General features: G+C 36.9%; 2 protein-coding genes across 2 annotated transcripts; both read right to left on the reverse strand.

Annotated features, from left to right (window-relative positions):
* Positions 1-750: 750 nt before the first annotated feature.
* LOC145112548 (uncharacterized) lies at positions 751-15,970 on the reverse strand. The gene is made up of 4 exons (XM_079048700.1): positions 15,287-15,970; positions 14,991-15,166; positions 13,989-14,475; positions 751-1,413 (listed from the first exon to the last, which is right to left on the reverse strand). Exons 1-4 carry the CDS (start codon positions 15,968-15,970, stop codon positions 751-753), a joined length of 2,010 nt encoding a protein of 669 aa, XP_078904826.1.
* Positions 15,971-16,058: 88 nt separating this feature from the next.
* On the reverse strand, positions 16,059-16,553 carry LOC145112549 (uncharacterized). The gene has a single exon (XM_079048701.1). The coding sequence runs from the start codon at positions 16,551-16,553 to the stop codon at positions 16,059-16,061; it is 495 nt and encodes a 164-aa protein (XP_078904827.1).
* Positions 16,554-21,869: the final 5,316 nt, after the last annotated feature.

Raw genomic sequence — 21,869 nt, forward strand, 5'->3', positions numbered from 1 at the left:
AAGTGGAGGAATTAGAAATAGTATACGTGAATGTGGAGCTTGTAGTTCGAAATTGATGCTTGAAACCACTTGGAATCACTTCCACAATGCTTCCCCAATCTTATCCTACAAACAATTTCAAGAAATTAAAACAAAAATTTTGGACCCTAATTTCTAGGGTTCTTCAAAACTTCCGAAAATCACCATGAAAATGGTGTTTTTAAGTTGCTTGAGAGTAGGAAAGAAGAAAGAGGGTAAAAATCCGTACCTTTGATGCTTACATTCATGCGAAAATCAATTGTATGAGTGTGTATGTGCGTTTTTGGTGAAGAGAAAAAGAGAAGACAATGGGAGTCGATGAAAGAATGAGAAAAAGAGGAGTTCGATTCGTTTAAGGCAAATTTTTTTCATCAGGTCTCGTTATACGGCCCGTGTAATGGTAAGGGTATCGGAACACGGATGTGTTTTGAGGCTTTCCTGATCCAAATCGGCGTTACACAATCGTGTTTTGCAAAGGCATGCATTACACGACCCGCGTAATAAATTGTGAAGCGCACAATTTTTTTTTCAATTTTCACATCCGCTTGCTTCCGCTCCTCATAAAAATTATTTTTAGACTTCTCTATTTATTCTAAGAAGCTTGGAACACAAAAATTGAAATCAAATGTCCATACGAAAATTTTACAAAAATGACGAAAATACCTCCGAGTTGCCTCTCGGGTAGCTGCCCTTGTTTAAAGTCGGTGGCTCGACATCAACCGCTATGATTTGTCAATCTTGGTACTTTGGGTCTGTGAATTCCGCCACTTCCTCGTTCTTGACTTCAAATCCTTTATAATAAGGATTCAAACGGTGCTCGTTTACCTTAAAAGTCTTCCCCGTTTTCTCACTTATGATCTCTATTGCACCATGCTCAAAAACATTAGTAGCAATAAATGGTCCCACCCAACGGGACCTTAATTTTCCAATAATTAATTTGAAATAAGAGTGGTAGAGCAATACCTTTTGCCATTTAACAAATACCTTGCGAGATATCAGCTTGTCCTGGTATGCTTTTGTCTTTTCTTTGTAAAAAACTTCATTCTCATATGCTTTACTGCGGATCTCCTCAAGCTCTTGTATGTCGAGATTTCTCTTCTTTCCCGACTCATCCATGTCCTTATTGAATTTCTTGATCACCCAATAAGCTCTATGTTCCAACTCTACGGGTAATCGACATGGCTTCCCAAAAACAATATGGTATGGAGACATTCCAATTGGAGTCTTGAATGCAGTGCGGTATGCCCACAAAGCGTCATCGAGGCGATTACTCCAATCTTTCCTTGTTGTATTCACAATTTTCTCCAAAATGCTCTTGATTTGTCGATTGCTTACTTTGGCTTGTCCATTAGTTTGAGGATGCTGTTCTGTGGAGACTTTCTGAGTAACACCATACTTCATCAAGAAACCTCCAAGCATATGATTGCAAAAATGTCAACCACGATCGCTGATTAAGGCTTCTGGAACTCCAAATCTAGAAAAGATGTTAGCCTTCATAAAATCTATCACAACTTTTGAATCATTAGTACGGGTGGTTTTAGCTTCCACCCACATAGAGACATAATCCACAACCAAAATAATGTAAGTAAAACCCGAAGAATATGGGAAAGGTGTTGGATCAGGTGTCTAAGCCCATAACTATAATTAGTATATACTTGAATTGATAGTATCACAATCCTTTTAGGTTGCCCTCAAAATTAGCAACTAGGAAGGATGATTTTGGAGAGAGGATTGATTTATTACTTGATTAATAAATTGAAATAAATTATTTATTAATATATTATGAAAATAATATATTAATTAGAAATAGTAATATTTAATTAATATTTAGTTAGAAATTAATTGGAATTAATTTTGGAATTAAAATAATAAATTAAAAGTGCAGGGACTGAATTGTAATTATTCAATAGTTGAGCAAGAGTAATCTAGAACCCTCCATAGGCCATGGACGGTTTTCATAGAGCCTTAGGGTTTCTAGAATACTCTTTATTAGATAATTAGGAAAGTGGATAATTACCCGGTTTCAGATAATCTTGGATTTGGGCTTATCTAGGGTTTCTTGAGTGCACTATAAATAGGGTTGTAATCCTAGAATTTTTGGACACCTCTTCTTTTGAAGCACCCACTGAAATTTGTAACCTCTCTCCTCTTTCTCAATCATTCTTCCTTGCTAGTGTTGGGTGTGAACCATTAAAGGCGTGACATTTGTGATGCTTGCTCTCAAGGCTTCAACAACACAAGGATTTGGATTGCTATTGTTATATAGTGATCAAGGTATGATTATTCTAACCCTAATTGTGAATTTCGAAATATATAGAAGCATGCTAGGGTTTTATGTTTTGTTTTTCAAGTTGTATGTTCAATTAGAGAAAACGTAGATCAATTTATTTAGGGTTGCATGCGCACATAGGAATATATGTTTTGCATAATTCTTATTAGTGGTATCAGAGCTTAGGTTTAGTTTTTTATTGAATTGATAGAATAGTTGAACTTGAACAAGGAGAAGCAAACATAATCGTTATTCTATTCCGCAAACACGTCGTGATGTTCTTCCAACATGGTGTGTTGGCCTGCTAATTCGTCCTAACACGGCGGGGTGTTTATTTACCATGGCGTGTTGGACAGTCAGATCCACTAATTTCGGATTTTTGGCGTATCTCATGAGTTGATTAGGATAATTACCTAAAATAATGTTTTAATTAAGTAAATCTGAATAATTATCTAATTAATTGGATATCATTATCTTGAATTCATGATTGGTTTATTTTTAATTTAATTAATTGAATATTAATTTTGAAATTTTAAAATATAACCCTAGTATTTTGAAAAGGTTTAAAATACATCCTTATGGATCTTATTATTAATTTAATTAAGTGATTAATTAAAAGATAATTAATAAATCTATAAATGGTTTAAATTTAATTAAATTAGAAGTTTAATTTATTAAAAGATTAAACCCTTGGAATTTTAACATGTTTTAAAATACACCTTATAGTATGTATATAATTAAAAGTTTAATATATATTATATGTATAAGAAAAGTCAGTCGAACCGGTAGTACGCCTCATTCACAAAGCCATACAATAAAGGAAGTTTAAGGAAGCGGCCTATAAAATGATCGTCATTGGGTATACACTCTTACCCACAGCTCTCTTGTATAGTGGAGGGTCGTTAGCCGAACGGGTTTAATAGGACATAACCTCATTAAAAGTATAATGATAAAAAGTAACTAAACTATTTTCTTTAGGAAAAATGTGGAGTTGATGCTAATCCATGAAATTGCACATTACACTTTATAAGTCGTTAGTGGAGTGCGTGTGGCTAACCGACACGCTAATATGGGACTAATAAAGGATGGTAATGGGCATCTCAAAAATTATCATTGATTAATGGAGCACGTGTGGTTAACCAACACATTAAAAGGAGATGATAAATGACATCGAGAGTACCAAGCTAATTTGCATGGTTATTCACATCTCGTTTATGATCCTCGACATCACAATCAAAAAAGTGAGAGCATAATCGAGATTAAACATGCCTGTGATTAGATTCAATGAATCTCAAATGATTTAGGAGTGTCATGAGATTAAAATTGGTAAATGCTTTACCTACCTAAAATAGATTCGAATTTGATTACGAAATCCCTTTTCAAAGTCCGAATTGAAAATATGGGTCGTAGTCTTAAATTAAATTTATGGGTTAATAATTAAGGATTAAAATCACCTAACTTGAATTCTCTTTTTTCTTATTATAGATGTCAAGTTCAGACATCAATGGTCTTCCTCACTCTTTTGGAAATGTTTTTCCTCTACCTTCTGAAGATGATATTCCATATTCTGGTCAAGGTACGTGAAAGTGTGTTCCCTTCGATAAATGGTGGAAATAGAGGTCATGCCTCTTCAACTCTTCCTCCTCCTCTTCTAGTGAGTCTCCCTAAGTCATGTTTCCTTCAAGTTGAAAAATACGAAGTTACACAAGCCCTGTTGGCATGTAAACATCAAGATGGAAAGTCTGTGTGTGCGCATGTTCTAGAAATGAAATCGTACATTGACAGATTAGATATGTTGGGTGTCGTTTTTCGAAGGGAGCTACCCATTGAATTGGTTCTACTTTCGACTCATGAGTCATATAGTCAGTTCATTAAAGACTATTATATGAGCAACCACGACATGACCCTAATTGATCTGACACATATGTTGATTGTTGCTGAAGTAGAAATGCTTAATAGCACAAGTCAAGCAAAAGTGTTTGAATGATCTGTCTCCACAATTTCCGTGGACATTGACGATGGCAACAATGGTAGTCCAGAAAAGGTTTCTCTTCCAAATGGAAAGGGATCGGCCAAGGTCAAACCGTTTGACCATATGGTAAAGAGAAAGGCTAGTTCATAGCTAGTTCCATGTGCTAATCCTAAAAGGACCATATGTTTCTATTGCCAATTGGAGGGGCATTGGTTGCGAAGCTGCCCAAAATATCTAAAAGATCTAAGAGATGGTAAAGTCAAGTCGTATGAATCCACTTCAGGTACATTCATTATCTAACTATATTATTTTATTTTAATAAGTTCCTATTCATAGATTCTTAATACATGATGTGATTATCACATTTTGATGTTTTGTAGGATCTAAGAGAAAGAAGGAAGCTTTAGAAGAGTGAGCTCAATCTGATCATGAGAGATGGATTTCAGTCGCATGGTTCGATGATCGGATTTTGGAAGCTACTGCTTAAGAGTTATGATAATTTAATAGATTGCTTAGGAAATGTCTAGAAACATAGTTTTCACTTTATGTATTGTAAGGACAAGTTCCAAATTTTCATTTATTATCAATAAAAGTGAAATTTTGGTTTATCAAGTTGGTTTACTTTATATGTAACGTCTGGTCCGTGGTATGCATTTAACTTATTTATTTATTTATTGTGAAAGAGGAACTCGACGAGTTGGTGGCCCTAACTCGTCGAGTAGAGGGCTGATTATGCGCGAGGTTTGAGCTATCTACTCGACGAGTCAAGAGCCCTCGACTCGACGAGTAGCTCAGCCAGAGTGAAACCCTAATTTCGGGGGTTTTCACCCTACTTAAGCTCCTTAAACCCCCACCCCTTGGACTCATTTCCAGCCTCCTTGTCCCAAACCCTAATCCAAGAAACCCTAGAGCTTTCTTTGAGAGTGTGAGCCATTTTGAGTGATCTTTGTGTCCTTTTGAAGCTTGTGGAAGAAGAAGAAGATAGAGGGCTCAAGAGGGGAAGAGTAGATCTAGAAACTACACTCCATTTTCTACATTTTCTGGTAATCAAGTTTCTATCTTGGCTATTGGTTCATTAGATCTCTTTATGTCCTCTTTATGTGGGTTTTTGGTCCAAGATTGATAGCTTTTGGAAAGTGATCGACCCAAGTGGGTATTCTTCCAGATCTAAGACCTAGAGGGGCTGTTATGACATAAAGGTGCAAACTTTATGCCATTGGAGCCCCCATGCAAGCCATAGAGTGTCATATTGCCCTTTTTAGCCCCAAAAGGCCATGCATGTGGGAAAAGGTGGGAACTTTACGTGTCCAAGTAGTGTTAGGGGTTTAGATCTGAGGTTGTAAGCTTTAGTTTGGTGTATGGAGGGCTTAAGGACCAAGTTCTAGGTCCCAAGGAATTAAGGTTGGAGCTAAACCCTATAAGAAGTGGTATTAATGGGTAAAGTCAGAAACTTTACCTTTAAAAGGATATTTTCAGTGTTTATGTGAAGTTTGAAGCTTGGATCTGAAGTGTAGGGGCTTAATCCATTAAGATAGCCCAAACAGACAAGGGAACTCGGCGAGTCCAGTAAGGGACTCGACGAGTTGAAGCCGGATTGTCCCGATGGTATGTCAGGTAGAACTCGACGAGTCTGTGAAGGGACTCGACGAGTTGACTCGGCTGACCACGAGTCTGAGTAGTACAGGAAATCGCCGAGTTAGGAGGTAACTCGACGAGTTGAGTTGACTGGAAGTTTACCATGACTTCGACTTTGACCAGGATGTTGACTTTGACCAGGGGTAAAATTGTCATTTTACCCTAAGAAGGATTACCATATTTTTGACTAAGTGTTATTGTGAAGTTGATAGTCGGGGAGTCGTTGGAGCAGCCGTCAGAGATTCCTCACACAAGATTTCACAGCTAGCATTCGAGGTGAGTTTTCTCCAGTAGGAACGGGTCTAAGGCACCAAGGCCGGCCCGTTTAGTTAGTAGTAGTTCCGGACTACGGTCCGATGCCGGGCTAGGCCCTATGTAGGTTTATATGCTTTTCCGGATTTCGATATGATGTCGGGGCGGTCCCGAGGAATGCTTATATGCTTGATGTCTTTGTGATTTTTGCATGTGTTTGTATTGTATGTTTTCGGACTTTGGTCCGATGCCGGGCGGTCCCGAGGAATGTTAGTATGTTACCGGATTACGGTCCGATGTCAGGCGTGACCCGAGGAATGTTTACGTGTTAATGTTATATGCTTAGGTTTATGTGTATTACTAATTATGCTCATATGTATTTCAAGATGTGCTCGATGCCGAGCGGGGCCCGATGCCGAATAAGGTTTGATACCAGGAAAGCCGATGCCAATCTTGACTTGATGTAGCAGGGGCGGGGCCCAATATATGTTTATTTGTTATGTGTATGGTATGTGGTAGTTGGGGAGACTCACTAAGCTTCGTTCTTACAGTTTTCAGTTTTGGTTTCAGGTACTTCCGCTAGTAAGGGGAAAAGATCGGGATGACTGCATGGCACACACCACTGTTTTTAGCCTGAGAGGATTTACTCTGATTTATGATACATGGTTTTGATACATTGACGGATATGATGATATTTTTGAGATACATGATTATGATTTTTATGTGATTGATAATATTAATGGTTTTATTTTCTGATTTAAAACGAAATTTTTGGTCTATATTTTTGGGATGTTTCATTATATTTCCTTGCAATGACATTTATGAAAGTGTTGGTTATATTTCTATTATTAGCAATATTAATTGAGGATTTGATTCTTGTTATATCGCTTGTGGTATTGTCATAATTAACCAAGTGAAAAGGAATGCTCATCGCCCAAGTTTCAATTGGAAAGAAACTTGGAGTCATGCAATTTGAATTGCGTGATGTATGAGAATATTGAACTTTGGAAAATTATGACTAATTAATTGATCACATGTTTTGTGAGTCAAAGTGAAGAACTATTGGGTCTTGTACATATTATTATGGACTATTCGGATCCACCACAAATGATGATAATTATATTTGTCATGATTTACTGATCCTTCAGTAAACATGGTTGTGCTTATAAGATTAAACATAATTCTGACACTTTGAAAAGATTCAAAGAGTAGATGAACGAATAAAAAAATCTATTAGGCAGAAAGATAAAGGTTTCTCCAATCCGAAAGGAAATGAGAGTACTTTAGTATCGTATTTTGTGATCATCTTAATGATTTTGGAACCATTGATCCTCGAAGAACATCTTAGTGCAATTGTTTGACTAAGAAGAGGAATCGAACATTGTTGAAATGGTTCAATCAAGAGATAAGTCATACTTCGTATCCAATTAAAATTTTTTTAGAGTCATACTCTAGTAACTACAAATCGTATCTTGAAGCTTGTTTCGTAGTAATTAGGTTTATAACACCTCATGAAATATGGAATAATAATGCTTTCCTACTCTAGCACATTTGGAATTGGAAGTTATGATGTTTTGGTTAAAACAAAGGATAAACTAAGACCAATTCCATGAAGTGTTTTCTTGTCAAGAATCCATACTAACTTTTAATATGCGTTTTTGCTCTTCAAGGATTGTTCCTTGAGAGAAAAACTTATATGTAAAGAAGTCAGTGGGAGTCTTATTGATCTTGAAGACTTTCAGGAGTCAATGAAGAATAAACCTTTTAGTTATCACTAGCACACGATCTGAGGTTAATAACCTATCATGTTTAGTTGACACATTATTGTTTCTGTGCATCTTCCAGTTGGGTTGGCAATGCCTATGAGTTCTATGGTTCTCATTTGACTGCAAAAGGCAGAGCACGTTGGTCAGTGAAAGTACATTGGTTAATATGGGTAAACTTCTTAACAACATGGAAGCACTGGTAGGCACTTGTGTTGCCAGAGGGCAAGAAATCAAAGTTCAGTCCATGAAAGGAAAGCTAAATTTGAATTTGGTTTTGTCCTAAACCTTGTTTTATGATTGTAGGTTGGAAATGATGGATTCACATGGATGGGAACATGTACACCATAAAATCTAGGTGGCAAAAATTTTCACTCTAATTCATGAGAATGATTATGAGGAAACATTTTCTCTAGTAGATTTTAAAGATCTGATAAATATCTTTATGGTTAGTGTTTGTGATAAATGCATTTTCAAATTCGCAATATGATTACGACATCCCTTTTCATAGTTCGAATTGTGAGAAATGGCAAGGAACTATTTGACCATTCAGGACTTATAGCTTTAGGTTCTGAAAAGGTTTGAACAAATACACATATGATATCTAATGAAGATGTATAAGCTTGAGAAGTCCAGTTAGAGACTTATCAAAGCATCATGTATCAGAAATCTACACTTTAGTAAGAAATTCGAGAGCATTGATTTCTAAAGTCCAGATGAGTTCTTGGTACATGTCAAAGCTAGTGGGAGCATAATTGTTATACAAGTGAGAGCATAAGTGCTATGTTAGTGGGAACATAGTTAGTATACTAAGTGTTGCAAGTTGGCAATACTATTTGTAGGAAACAAAGTTTACAAATTTTCAAGTTATAAAGTTTGGAAACTGTTTTGCCATAGTAAGGCTTAAGGGAGAGGGCACTCATACTTCGTTTCAAATCTAAAAGTTTAGATTGAAGGATTTAATAGAACTTAGTCTTGGATATATATGAATATCGTGTTGAAATGATTCAACATAGGAAATTCGATATATGAAAATATTATAGCAAGAGACTGAACAGGTATCAAGTCTTTATGTAAGACATAATGAATCTAATCTCATATGCTTGAATATAGGATCGATTGCATATGCTATAATATTCACTTGTTCTGATTTTTCCAAAGTGCTTACGACATTGAGAGGGAAAAAGGACTAGAATTTTGTGCGACTAAAGTTGTTAAACAACTGTCAAGGACATTCTGAGGATTACCAAAAGGATTGGTTGCTTGTGGACAGTTGGAAGTATAGTATTTGGATGGACCATATTGACATAATTCTGAGTGGAGGTGATTCGTGTTCAGAATTGATGGTCATATGGGAATATGGAAATATCTCCATAAATGGAGTTGATGATTAAAAATCTACATATGAATTGGAAACCTTAATGCAAGGAAGGTGTTCAAGGAGTGTATCTTGAATTTGAAACTTCATCACCATGGAATTGTTTTTAGTAACAAATTTCTAATGGAACATTCTGTAATATCGTTGGATAAATATCTGTGACTTTGAAACATCGACATCACAGAAGGACAATGCATGTAAGATTGGAATTCTAAAGCATTCTAGTGGTGACAAGAATCTGGTATTGTGAAATAAGCATCATTGGATTAGTGTCCAATCGATCTGTTCACAAAGGAAGGACCATAGAGAGACATAATATTCATGTTTATAACATGGCATAACTGATGTTTAATTCAAGTGTTTAGTTGATTGCTCGAAACATTATACAATGAATAAAGTCTAATTAATATGGTGATTAAATAATAAGATTTTTATTTATATTAAATAGTTTTGAGACCATAGTTAATTAGGTTATTATTGTGTTTCAATTAGCATGTTTTACTTCCCGAATAATTAGATTATTCAAACATCCACAATCGATCATACTTTTGGAAGTAAGTAGTGAATAAAGACTATCATGAATCGAATTGTAGATTGTATATAGGGATTAGACATAGCAATAGGATTTTTGTAATGTTCGTAAGTACTTAGAAAATGGGGATTTTGAGTATTGGATTAACCCACGCTCAGATAATTACTTCATGTATTTTCATCACGAGTAATTTTGAGACGATAATATCTTTTATTCTTGAAACGGAGATATATGAGTTGTTGTTTACAAGTCAGTTGTGCATTGAAAATGCGTAAACACATCAGTAACTTGATGTTATAAAACATATTGTTGTGCGTGATTTGATGAGTGCATAGTGCACGCATATAAGTTGAAGTTTATCCGTTCCTTTTGCCCTAACAGGAAAAGCGATATATATGGACCCCTCGATGATTTGATGATGACATCTAATGTGCTTGGCCAAGCCTGGACTGAATTGACGTGTTCAATTGGTAGTCTGATTTCAATATTCATAAATTAGGAATCCGGAAACAAAACTTGGACAATGAGATTGATTATAATCCGTGTCTTATGTATGTAACATATCTTGTAGAACGGAGGGATGTTTGATCACTTATCTTAGGACACGTAAATGACTAGGTCAGAGTTTGAAAGCAGCTTTGAGAGCAATAATTTGCTGATCGGTTTTGGAAGTTATACTGACAATTATAGTTATTAGACTTATCCAATTGGGAGACTGTTGGATTTAGTGTCTAAGCCCATAACTATTATTGGTATATACTTGAATTGATAGTAGCACAGTCCTTTTGGGTTGCCCTCAAAAGTAGCAACTGGGAAGGATGATTTTGGAGAAAGAGGATTGATTTATTATTTGATTAATAAATTGAAATAAATGATTTATTAATATATTATGAAAATAATATATTAATTATAAATAGTAATATTTAATTAATATTTAATCAGAAATGAATTGGAATTCATTTTAGGATTAAAAGAATTAATTAGAAGTGCATGGACTGAATTGTAATTGTTCAATAGTTGAGCAAGAGGCAATCTAGAACCATCCATAGGCTATGGACGGTTTTCATAAAGCCTTAGGGTTTCTAGAATAGTCTTTATTGGATAACCAGGAAAGTGGATAATTACCTACTTTAAGATAATCGTGGATTTGGGCTTATCTAGGGTTTCCTGACTGCACTATAAATAGGGTTGTAACCCTAGAATTTTCGGACACCTCTTCTTCTGCAGCACCAATTGAAATTTGCAACCTCTCTCCTCTTTTTCAATCATTCTTCCTTGCTAGTGTTGGGTGTGAATGTCACACCCCCAAACCAGAACGGCGAACACGTCTGGGGGCGGATGACTTCGTGTACAGTATCATAACAATTGAATAATAGTAATCAAAGCATCACAACCATTGCATTTAACATTTAAAATAGTCTACATTGTACTCAAAAGCATTGTTTACATGTTATCAAATGTGTATGAAAAAAGTAAATAACGAGATGCGACGGCATCCCATCCACCAAAAATCCTTGTGGTTACCTGTTTACTGGTTTCCTAAGAATAGAAGTGATTTTGAAAAGTGTCAACAATTAAGTTGGTGAGTTCATAAGCGTTTTTGTATGCGAAGGAGTTTGCAACTGTTTCGTGTCAAAATATAGTGTAAACTTCCGGAAAATCCAATATTTTCTTATAAATGAACCGTAAGTCTTAATCCAAAGACTAAAAATGCAAGTAATGCTGTACTGTAAATAGCGTTATGTAATTTTATCATTTTATATAAAATTACTTGAATGTATGTTAGCCCGTAAATCAGTGTGTTGCCGATACTCTATGTGAATTATTATAACCATACTAATACGACTAGTGGCCTGAACGACGTTCTTCAGGCGTCGAAACTGTTACGACATTTGTCACCCCAGACCTGCCGGTCTAATTGCAACTAACAGTTTAGGTGCGGGGTTGTCAATCCCTTATAGATCTATACACAAGTGCCACGCTCTCCCTACAAGAGACTCTGGTTATAATTCAGGACTTTAGTGGGTACTCTGGTGGGCATAATGAAGTAGTGTCTCACAAGTCTGTATCAACTGGTTTATGTCTATAGTGTTGAAAAGTCGTTATCTTGTAAGTAAAATAATTATACCTTTAATAATTATTTATTTCTTCTAAAATAATAGTGTAGTGTTTGTAACTCTCAAAATTATACCAATTATAGTTTATCATGTTTGTTTGTCAGGAACATTTATATAAACATTTATATAAACACATAGTGAATATTTTGTCTAGTTTCAAAATGTAGAGTCAACATCATAATTTTTGGGTTGTAACCCACAAAATAGTGAAATACTAAAATGCACTTCTTTTTGTTATAAAAGTTATATTTTAGTAAAAAGCTTCAAAAACCAAGGTGTTTAGCAAATCATAAATTTTCTTATGATCTTATGACATAGAATATGTTTGTTTTGTTAGTTTTGCATTTTAAAACTAATATATCACAAATATTTGGGGAAAGCTAGTGATAACCACATTTTATGCAAACAATATCTTATATTTTAACATAAGGATGAAACATGCAAATATTTGTATGATAAGCAAATTTTGACTTGTATTCCCCCCACCCTCCTAAAAACATGAAAAAGCTTGAAAATCTGGGGGTACGAACTCACCTTGAGTGGATTTGTGGGTTGTCAAAGAAGGTGTGTGAAGATTTCCAAGCCTAACCGCTTGAATAGGTTGATGAACTTCCTTGAGAGTAATGTTATCCTAAGGGTTTTAACACATTTTAATGTCTGTAAATAGGATGAAACATAAAATTGTATAGAATGCTAGGAACTCTCGAAAATACTTACCAAAAATCTAAGGATAATGCTTGGAGAATGTTGAACTTGGAAGCTTGGTATTTGGTCTTGAGAGGAAATGGAAGTTAAAAGAAAGTAAAAATGGGGAAATGGTAGAGTTTAGGGGAAGGAATCCGGCCTTAAGATAAGGTGGTAAATGATGGGATGTTTACTTTGATAACTGTTGGTTAATTACTTGGTTATTAGCTGGATATAAATTGCATAGGAAAAGGGGAAATCATCTAATCATAAAGTCAACACTCTTATCCACTTTAATCAGCCTAAAACCCCCTTGATACTCCCTAATATGGCTGAAATCACATGTGATTTCGGCCTAGGGGGAAGATTTTAGCCTAGGGCTTTTGGTTTGGAGATTTCGGTCCTAGCCTCCCATAAATGAGAGTTTTCGGCCTTAGTGGTGTCCTTGGGTGGTTTTTTCGGCCTAGGGTGTCTTAGGTGGGAGATTCTGGCCTTGTGTGGTCCTAAGCAAACCGAAATCACAAGGGGTGGGGGTACTTAGGCCAAAAATTATAAAGCAATGTTTTAATTCCATGATTTATGTTCCAATCATTTGGCTTTACTTGCCCTTTAAGTGTTTATTATAAACATGATTTTCAAAGTATGAATATATACATACACATATACATATAAAAATATTTCCCTTTTAACTTTCAAATGTTTTATTGCAACAAGGTTTCATTGTGATTGTACTTATACATAGCTACATGTTAAACCTTGCTTTACCAAAATTTTCTAATTGTCACAGTGAACCATTAGAGGCGTGACATTTGTGACGCTTGCTCTCAAGGCTTCAACAACACAAGGATTTGGATTGTTATTGCTATATATTGATCAAGGTATGATTATTCTGACCCTAATTGTGAATTTCGAAATATATAGAAGCATGCTAGGGTTTTATGTTTTGTTGTTCAAGTTGTATGTTCAATTAGAGAAAACGTAGATCAATTTATTTAGGGTTTCATGCACACATAGGAATATATGTTTTGCATAATTCCCATCAAAAGGACCCATGAAATCAATGTCCCACACATTAAAATTTTCACAAACTAAAATGGGGTTAAGGGGAATTTGATTCTTTGAGCTTAAAGAACCCATCTTTTGACACTTATCACAGTCTGCACAAAAAAATAAGAGTCATGGAAGATACTTGGCCAGTAAAATCCACTCTCTAAGACTTTTCTTGCAGTTCTTTGATGACCAAAATGCCCTCCATAAGCATAAGAGTGACAAAATGCTAAGATAGAAGATACCTCATGTTGTTCGACACATCGTCTGATCATTTGGTCAGCACAATATTTCCACAAGGATGGCTCATCCCATACATACCTCTTTGGTTTCCTTCTTGATTTTGCCTTTTTGCCATCGTGTCAAATCTAGTGGAAATTGATTTCTGACAATGTAGTTTAAAATATCGGCATACCACAGGGCAACTTTTGCTAAAAGCAGATTTTCATCTGGAAATGTGTCACAGATGGGAGTTGGGTCATCGGGACAGACAATCCTACAAAGATGATCAGCCACAAGGTTTTCTTTTCTGCTCTTTTCCTTGATTTCAATGTCGAATTCTTGTAAGAGAAAAATACATATGATGATTCTAGGCTTCGAATACTTCTTTGCAAGTAGGTACCTAAGAGCTGCATGATCAGAATAAACAATCACCTTAGAACCTAAAAAATATTGACGAGATTTTTCTAAAGCAAAGACAATAGATAATAGTTCTTTCTCAATTGTGGAGTAATTAGCTTGTGCACAATCAAGTGTCTTTGAGGCATAATAAATGACATTAGGAACTCGATCTTTTTTTGCCCCAACACTGCACCAACCACATGATTACTAGCATCACACATTATTTCAAATGGTAAACTCTAATATGGTGGTTGAAGTATTGGTACTAAAATTAATAACTCCTTCAACCGATCAAAAGCTTCTTTCCACTCCTTGGAAAACTCGAATTCTGCATCTTTTTACAAAAGTCCACACATAGGACGGGCTATTTTGGAGAATTACTTGATGAATATTCTATAAAACATGCATGACCAAGAAATGAGCATACCTCACGAACACAAGTGGGATAAGGAAAAGAGTTAATGATATCATTTTTTTCTTTATCTACGTCTAGACCCTTAGAAGACACAACATGACCAAGTATGAGACCTTTATTAACCAGAAAATGACATTTTTCATAATTCGAAACAAGTTTGGTCTCAATACATCTTTGCAATTTTTCTTTAAATTACCCAAACATTCATGAAAGGAATTACCATACACGGTGAAATCATCCATAAACACCTCATTGATTTCCACAACATATTCCGAAAAAATACTTACCATGCACCTTTGAAAAGTGGCGGGTGCATTGCAAAGCCCAAACGGCATACACCTATATGCAATTGTTCCGAAGGGACATGTGAAGGTGGTCTTTTCTTGATCCTCGGGTGCCACAGGTATTTGGTGAAAACCGGAATATCAATCAAGCAACAATAATGTGTTTTTTTCCTTCTAACCTTTACAACATTTGGTCAATAAAAAGAAGTGGGAAATTGTCTTTCCGGGTTGAGGCATTGAGTCTTCTACAGTCTATGCAAACTCTCCACCGTTTTACACACGGGTGGGGACTAATTCACCTTACCATTCTTTGTAACGGTGATACATGTCTTCTTTGTTACAACTTGGACTAGGCTTACCCACTTACTATCCGATATATGATAGATCATTCTCGCATTCAAAAACTTCAAAGTTTCTTTCTTCATAACCTCCATCATTTGAGGGTTCAAACACCTTTGAGCTTCTCGGGAAGGATTGTAGTCTTCTTCCATAAGGATCTTATGCATGCAAAGTGAAGGACTCATCCCTTTGATGTCGGCTATAGTCTGCCCAATAGCTTCCTTATATTCCTTTAATGTAGTAACAAGCTCTTCTTCTTCCCTGGTTGTCAATTTGGTGGAAATGATCACAGGCAAAGTTTCTTTCTCTCTAAGATAAACATATTTGAGATGCTCCAGCAAAGTATTGATTTCCAATTCGGGTGCCTGAACAATAAAAGGTACAAGTTTCTCATTAGGCATCGATAACTTCATCTTTGGAACATCAAATCTCATTTTCTTCTTTTGATCCATGCAAGATACAACTTCCATAATTTCTTCATCAATCTTGAACTTTTTGGAAAGTTTCTCCACCCTATCTTTTTGAAGATTCCTATCTAGAACTAAGGCTAACACATCGAGATTAGATAAATCAAAACACTCTTTGGTTAATGGCTCAATGATATCCACAAAGTTAAAAAATGAAATATCACTTTGATATCTCATGGCATCATAAATATTGAAATTAATCACCTCACCATCAAACTCCATGGACAATGTACCATCATAAACATCAATTTTTTCCAGACTATTTTCAAAAAGGGCCTTCTAAAAGGATTGAACTCAAATTTGGTGAGCCATCATCATCTATGTATAAAACATAAAAATTTGCTAGAAATACTAGTTCATTCACTTGAACTAACACATCCTCTAGCACACCTTTTGGATGTACTGGAGATTGGTCAGCCAACTGAATGATCACCTCGGTCTTCTTCGATGAACACATATTTAAAGTTTTAAAAATAGAATAAGGAAAAGAATTGATAGAAGCTCCAAGTTCTAGTATAGCTCGTGGAACATGAAGATTACCCAACTTGCAAGGAACCGTGAAAACACCCAGATCCTTACATTTTTTAGGTAATCTTTTCTGTAACACTGCACAAACATTCTCACTTACTTTGTCAGTTTCATTCCCTTTTAATTTCCGTTTAGATGTGTATAATTCCTTAAGGAATTTAGCATACCTAGGAACTTGTTTGATGGCATCAATGAGAGGAATATTTACCTTAACCTTTCTGAACATCTCCATGATTTTATTATCTTTTCTTTCATGCTTTTAGCTTGTTTAATCTTGTAGTAAAAGGAGATGGAGTAACTTTCACTTTAACGGGTATTGGCTTTGAGGATGTTTTTGACTTCTCATTTTCTTTCTCCAACCCCATCTCTTCTTCTTCTTCAACCATCTTGGGACCTTCATATTCCTTTCTACTCCTCAAAGTGATGGTACATGTATTATGCTTTGGGTTTTTCTCAAATTGTGCAGGTAGTTTTCCTTGTGACTCCAGTTTACTCACAAAAGTGGCGAGTTTAGTTATTTGTTGCTCCAAGGTCTTGATCTTGCCTTGGTCTCATTTTGAAATGATTGAGTACTTGTGGCTAAAATCTTGACAATGTCTTCCAAAGACATTCATGAACTGCTTGAACTACTTCCTTGTTGCATATTTTGAGGTTGGAATTGAGATTGATGAGGATGTTGATTTGGCTGGAAATTTGGTTGGTGATGCATTTGGTTTTGAAATAGAGGCCTAGGTTGATAAGGTAGCGACCTTGGCTGAAAATTGACATTGGGTTGATGTCAATTTAGATTGCATCTTGGAGGAAAATTTCCTTGCTGTTGACTGGAAAATACCATGGCTTGAACTTCTTCCATGTATTCTTATAACATAGGACAAATATTAGTGGGGTGTCCTACTTGGGTACAAACACCACAAGGTCTAACTGTTGGTTACACATTCTTATCTTTAGCAAGCATCATCACAACTTTGGTCAACTCGGAATGTTGACTCTCAATCTTTTGTGTGGAAATTTCCTTCACTCATCTTGGTGTGTCAGTGTACCATTTTTCTTCTTGAGTTATATGTTTGGATTCTTCAGCCATATTCTTGATAAGAACTCTGATTTCTGTAGGAGTCTTATTCGTTATTGATCCACCACTAGATACATTGAGGAATCTTCTATCCCAAGGTGACATCCCTTCAAAAAAAATTCTATAATAACTAATACTCTGAAATCCCATGTTTTGGACATCTTGAACATAATTGATTGAACCGTTACCAACAAGTGTGCAAGGCTTCTCTTTTCTATTGCTTGATACCAATGATTTCCCTGTGTAAATCTAAAGCTCTCGTCTCTGGAAAATACTTGTTTGAAAACATCCGTGCAAGCTCATTCCATCTTGTGAGTAACCCCGATGGCAAATCATATAACCACTCATTGGCTGAATCTTGTAAAGTAAATGGGAATGCCCTTAACTTGATTTGATCTTCAGTGACTTTCATGTGGCTTCATTCTAACACAAAAAAACATGAAATTCCTTAAGGAACTTGTATGGGTCTTCATTCTCAAGACCGTGAAAGGAAGGTAACAAGTGAATGAGTCCGGATTTGAGTTCAAATTTTATTGATGTGGGATAATTGATGCAAAATGGTTGTTGGGTAATATCTTGGGTAGTCCATTTTCAAAAAGTTTCTTCAAGAGGTGGTACGGGAGGATCTTGATTGCCTCCATGGATGTCTCCCATGGTAGGAGTAAGAAGGGAAGTTTCAGGCTTGGTGGAATGAGTGGGCGAAGATGGTGGTGTGGAAGTTTTGGATATTGGTGAAGAAGCTCCAGGTTGTGGTTATTTCTTTAGAAATCTAGCTTCCTTCCGTCTTTGCTTCGTAGATTTCTCTATCTCCAAATCAACAGGTAAAGGTGTACCTGTGCGAAAATATCTTGGCATAAACAATTAGTATTAACATATCCACGGTAACGGCGCCAATTTGTTTGGTGTGTCAGTCCAACAATGTAACATCTTGATTTCCAAATATTCCATTTTAACCCTTGGTTTGAGTATTGTTTTCAAAATTAGTCCCGAGTGGCGTTTTTGTAATTTTGAGCCATGCACACGTACGATGGGCATACGTTGTGTAAGTTGGGCGTACGTGGTCACGATGCAAACCGTAAGTTTTAGGGTTTAGACCCTATTTAAGCATCATTATAACCCCATACCCTTTTTTAACTCCAACCTCCATCCCTCTTAGCTCCCATTTCGAAACTCTAAAGCGTGTGAGTGTGTTTTGAAGCTTTGGAATGTCATTTTGGATCTTCGGTGGTGAAGGAAGACTCTTGGTGTGGTAGTGTTTCACTCAAGCATTTGGATCCAACAACTACTCTCTCTTGTGCATCTTCTCGAGGTATAAATCTCCAACCTTGATGATTAATCCTTTAGATCTTGTTCTAGATTAAATGTTAGACCTTTTTTTCCCAAATATTGATCCTTATGAGTATGGAATACTCCAGGACCTTTGATTTGTCCTTTCAGATGTTTTAGAGTGTGATAAGTCATAAAAATGTGATCTTGGGCATTAGTTTCCTTCCATGGATGATCTAGGTTGTCCTAATGAGTCAAGAAGCTAGGGTTTTGATGTTGAGGTCTTAAAAGCCATGCAAGACCATAAAGTTGGAAACTTTATGGTTAAGAACAACATTTGAGGATTAGATCTGGGTTTTGGAAAAAAGTGCTTAAGGGATTAAGCTCTTAATAGGAATGAGAGTTGGCAGCCGTGTACGTTGGGCCTACCAAAGGGTACGATGCAAGTATGTGGTCAGCTCCGCGATCCCTTGGTCAAACGTGTAGTACGCCATGCGTATAAATTGAGTACGCCCAACGTACTCACTGAGTTGACCCGGTTGACTTGGTTCACTTTGACTTTGACCTGGATTTTGACAAAGTTTGACCTAGGGGTATTTTGAGATGTAGTCTGAGTTTTGGTCACTGTTATTTGTAAAGGTGACTAGTAGAGTTGGTTTTCAGAGTAGTGTATTGTCTAGCTTTTTATCCGTCTGTGAGGCGAGTTTTCTCACTGTATCTATGGGTCGAAGGCACCAATGCCAACCCATTATTGTGTTATGTAGAATGATAACTATTATGTAGCTTATATGTGTTTGCATGTTCGGGTTGAAATAAACCCCAGGGCGGGGCCCACTATGGTATGATTGGGTTGAAATAAACCCCATGGCAGGGCCCACTATTTTATGATTGGGTGGAAATATACCACAGGGCGGGGCCCATTTTTGTTGATCAGGGTTGAAATACACCCCAGGGTTAAGCCAAGTTGTATGATTGGTATGTGGTACTTTGGGGAACTCGCTAAGTCTTGTGCTTACAGTGTATGTTTATGGTTTCAGGTACATCCGGTTCGAAAGGGAAGGGGTCGGCGTGATGGCACAACATCTTCCCCTCATGATTTTTCGTATATTGAATAACTGTACTTTGATGTTTTGATATTATACTTGGTGATGGTTTCTGAAACATGCAAAGAATGAAATTGTTGGTCTTTAAATGAAAATTTTTATCACTATTTTGGGACGTTACAAGTTGGCATCAGAACCTTGGTTTGAGGGATTCAGGCACACTTTCGGGTGTTCCAGAACTCAAACTCAGAAAATGATAATCTTTTCAAAGGAAAAAGAAACTGAATTTTAAATAGATTTTTACTAAGTAAAAAGGGGGTGCGATGTATGCAATCAGGCGAACTCAAGTAAGTGGTTCCCAACTTACCCATACTTATGTATTATGATTAGTATGCTTGATATGAGAATTGCATGCTAGATTAGAGCTAAGGATACCTTCAGGAATTATATGATAGAATTACCTGATTTGTGTTATGCCTTTTAGCCTTGGAGGATTAGGTATTGTCTATTACTTGGAATTGATATCGGCTCAGTTAATTGCTAAGTGTATTCATATAAAGTTGTATATGAGTAGGATCATATAGCCCTATAATGATCGATTTGGCCTCATTTCTTGTTCCTCATTTGGTTTTTGGCTTAGGGTAGAATCATCATTTGACAGTCTATGTGATTGCATTTTGTGTATAACCTGCATGCATAAGGCAACCAACGGTGTTGATAGAGATTCTCAGTATTGCGAGTGGTGGGAGTTGAGGATTCCTAGGAAAGCCTAGGACATGTATGTTGTTTAGCATAGGCTTGGTATATGGTTCTAGTGTTGTAATTTAGAGGAATCAAGACGGCTCATGAGGAAGGTGAGGATTCCCTCAAGTTATATATTGATTTGTTATATGTTTGTGTTTCAGTTTGAGTATGGTGATGACTAATCGAGGAGTTTCTGGTTCAGGTTCTAGCTCAGGCGCAGAACCGATTGATGAGAGGCCGCATGAGTTCATTGTGGGTGAGGTTACTCATTGTATCTTGAATGTTACTCCTGTGATGTTCGGTACCATCAAGGAGGGGATTATGGAGTTGGTGGATGAGAGGCCCAGGTCTCTTCAAGCATAAATTGTTGCTGGCTAGATAGGAGCTTGAACTCCCTCATTTTGAGAGTTCAAGTCCTGTGGAGCTCCTGAGTTGTTCGGGGCTAAGGACCCCATTGCTATCCAACGTTGGATAGCTAACATGGAGAATGCACAACGAACGATTTTTTCCCTAAGGGGGAAAAGGTGGGATTCGCATCCTGGCTGCCAAGGGACCAAACACGTGACATGTGGAATGAGGTTGGCCGAGCTGTAGGGTCTACAGCAGTGGCAGTCATGACTTGGGAGGATTTTGTTTCGAGGTTCCATAGGAAGTTTTCAACAACTATTGAGGTATAGTAGCTGGACAGGGAGTTTTAGGAACTTCGTCAGAACACTGAGACTGTGGCGGAGATTACAACCAAATTCAGGGAGAGGGCTCTATTGGTTCCGCAATACGTTCCAGATAAGGATATGAAGAAGACAAGATACCATGACATGTTGAGAGAGGATATCAGAGAGTTTGTGAGCTTTTCCAGGTGTAAGACCCTGAATGATATGATTGAGAAGGCTCGTGAGCCGGAGATTGAGTTGGAGCTTCGGACGAAGCGAAAGCTGGAGCAGGTGCAGACAGCGGTGGACCAGGATAAAAAGCCCAAGACTTTCGAATCACGCATCAGAGGCCCGCATAGCCAGAGCCACTGGGGTAAGTGCGCCAAGCCGCACGGTGGGGCGTGTCGATTGATGGGTTCAGTATGTTTCGGTTGTGGTCAGTTGGGCCACATAAGTAGGGGCTGCCCTTTGAGTGCTCTGATTTGCTTTCATTGGAATCAAACCGGCTATAAAAAGACCGATTTTCTGAGACTGTCAAGAGGGGCAGTGGTGGCGCTTGTGCCAGCCACCTGGAGGATTACTGATGGCCGTCAGGGCGAGGAGGAGGCGCCTGTGGTGAAGAACAAGACATTCTAGCTGACCACCGAGGAGGCCCGTACAACACCGGACATGGTTACTAATATGTGACTTATTCTTATCTTTTATTGCATTCCTTATTTATGCTCATGATTATATTTGATCTTGTATAGGGACCTTTTTGGTCAATGGTATGACTG

The sequence above is a fragment of the Lactuca virosa genome, chromosome 5 (genome assembly GCF_052849685.1).
Source record: "Lactuca virosa cultivar CGN04683 chromosome 5, Lactuca_virosa_CGN04683_v6, whole genome shotgun sequence".
Taxonomy (NCBI): Eukaryota; Viridiplantae; Streptophyta; class Magnoliopsida; order Asterales; family Asteraceae; genus Lactuca; species Lactuca virosa.

What these genes read in the sequence shown, in the direction of transcription:
- LOC145112548 (XM_079048700.1), bottom strand. Translation starts at nt 15,970, where the DNA reads ATGAGATATCAAAGTGATATTTCATTTTTTAACTTTGTGGATATCATT. An exon ending in CCGTTACAAAGAATGGTAAG is followed by an intron (nt 15,167 to 15,286) that starts GTGAATTAGTCC and finishes AATGTTGTAAAG; the next exon opens with GTTAGAAGGAAAAAAACACA. An exon ending in TCAAGAAGGAAACCAAAGAG is followed by an intron (nt 1,414 to 13,988) that starts GTATGTATGGGA and finishes TTCTTGATGAAG; the next exon opens with TATGGTGTTACTCAGAAAGT.
- LOC145112549 (XM_079048701.1), bottom strand. Translation starts at nt 16,553, where the DNA reads ATGGAGATGTTCAGAAAGGTTAAGGTAAATATTCCTCTCATTGATGCC.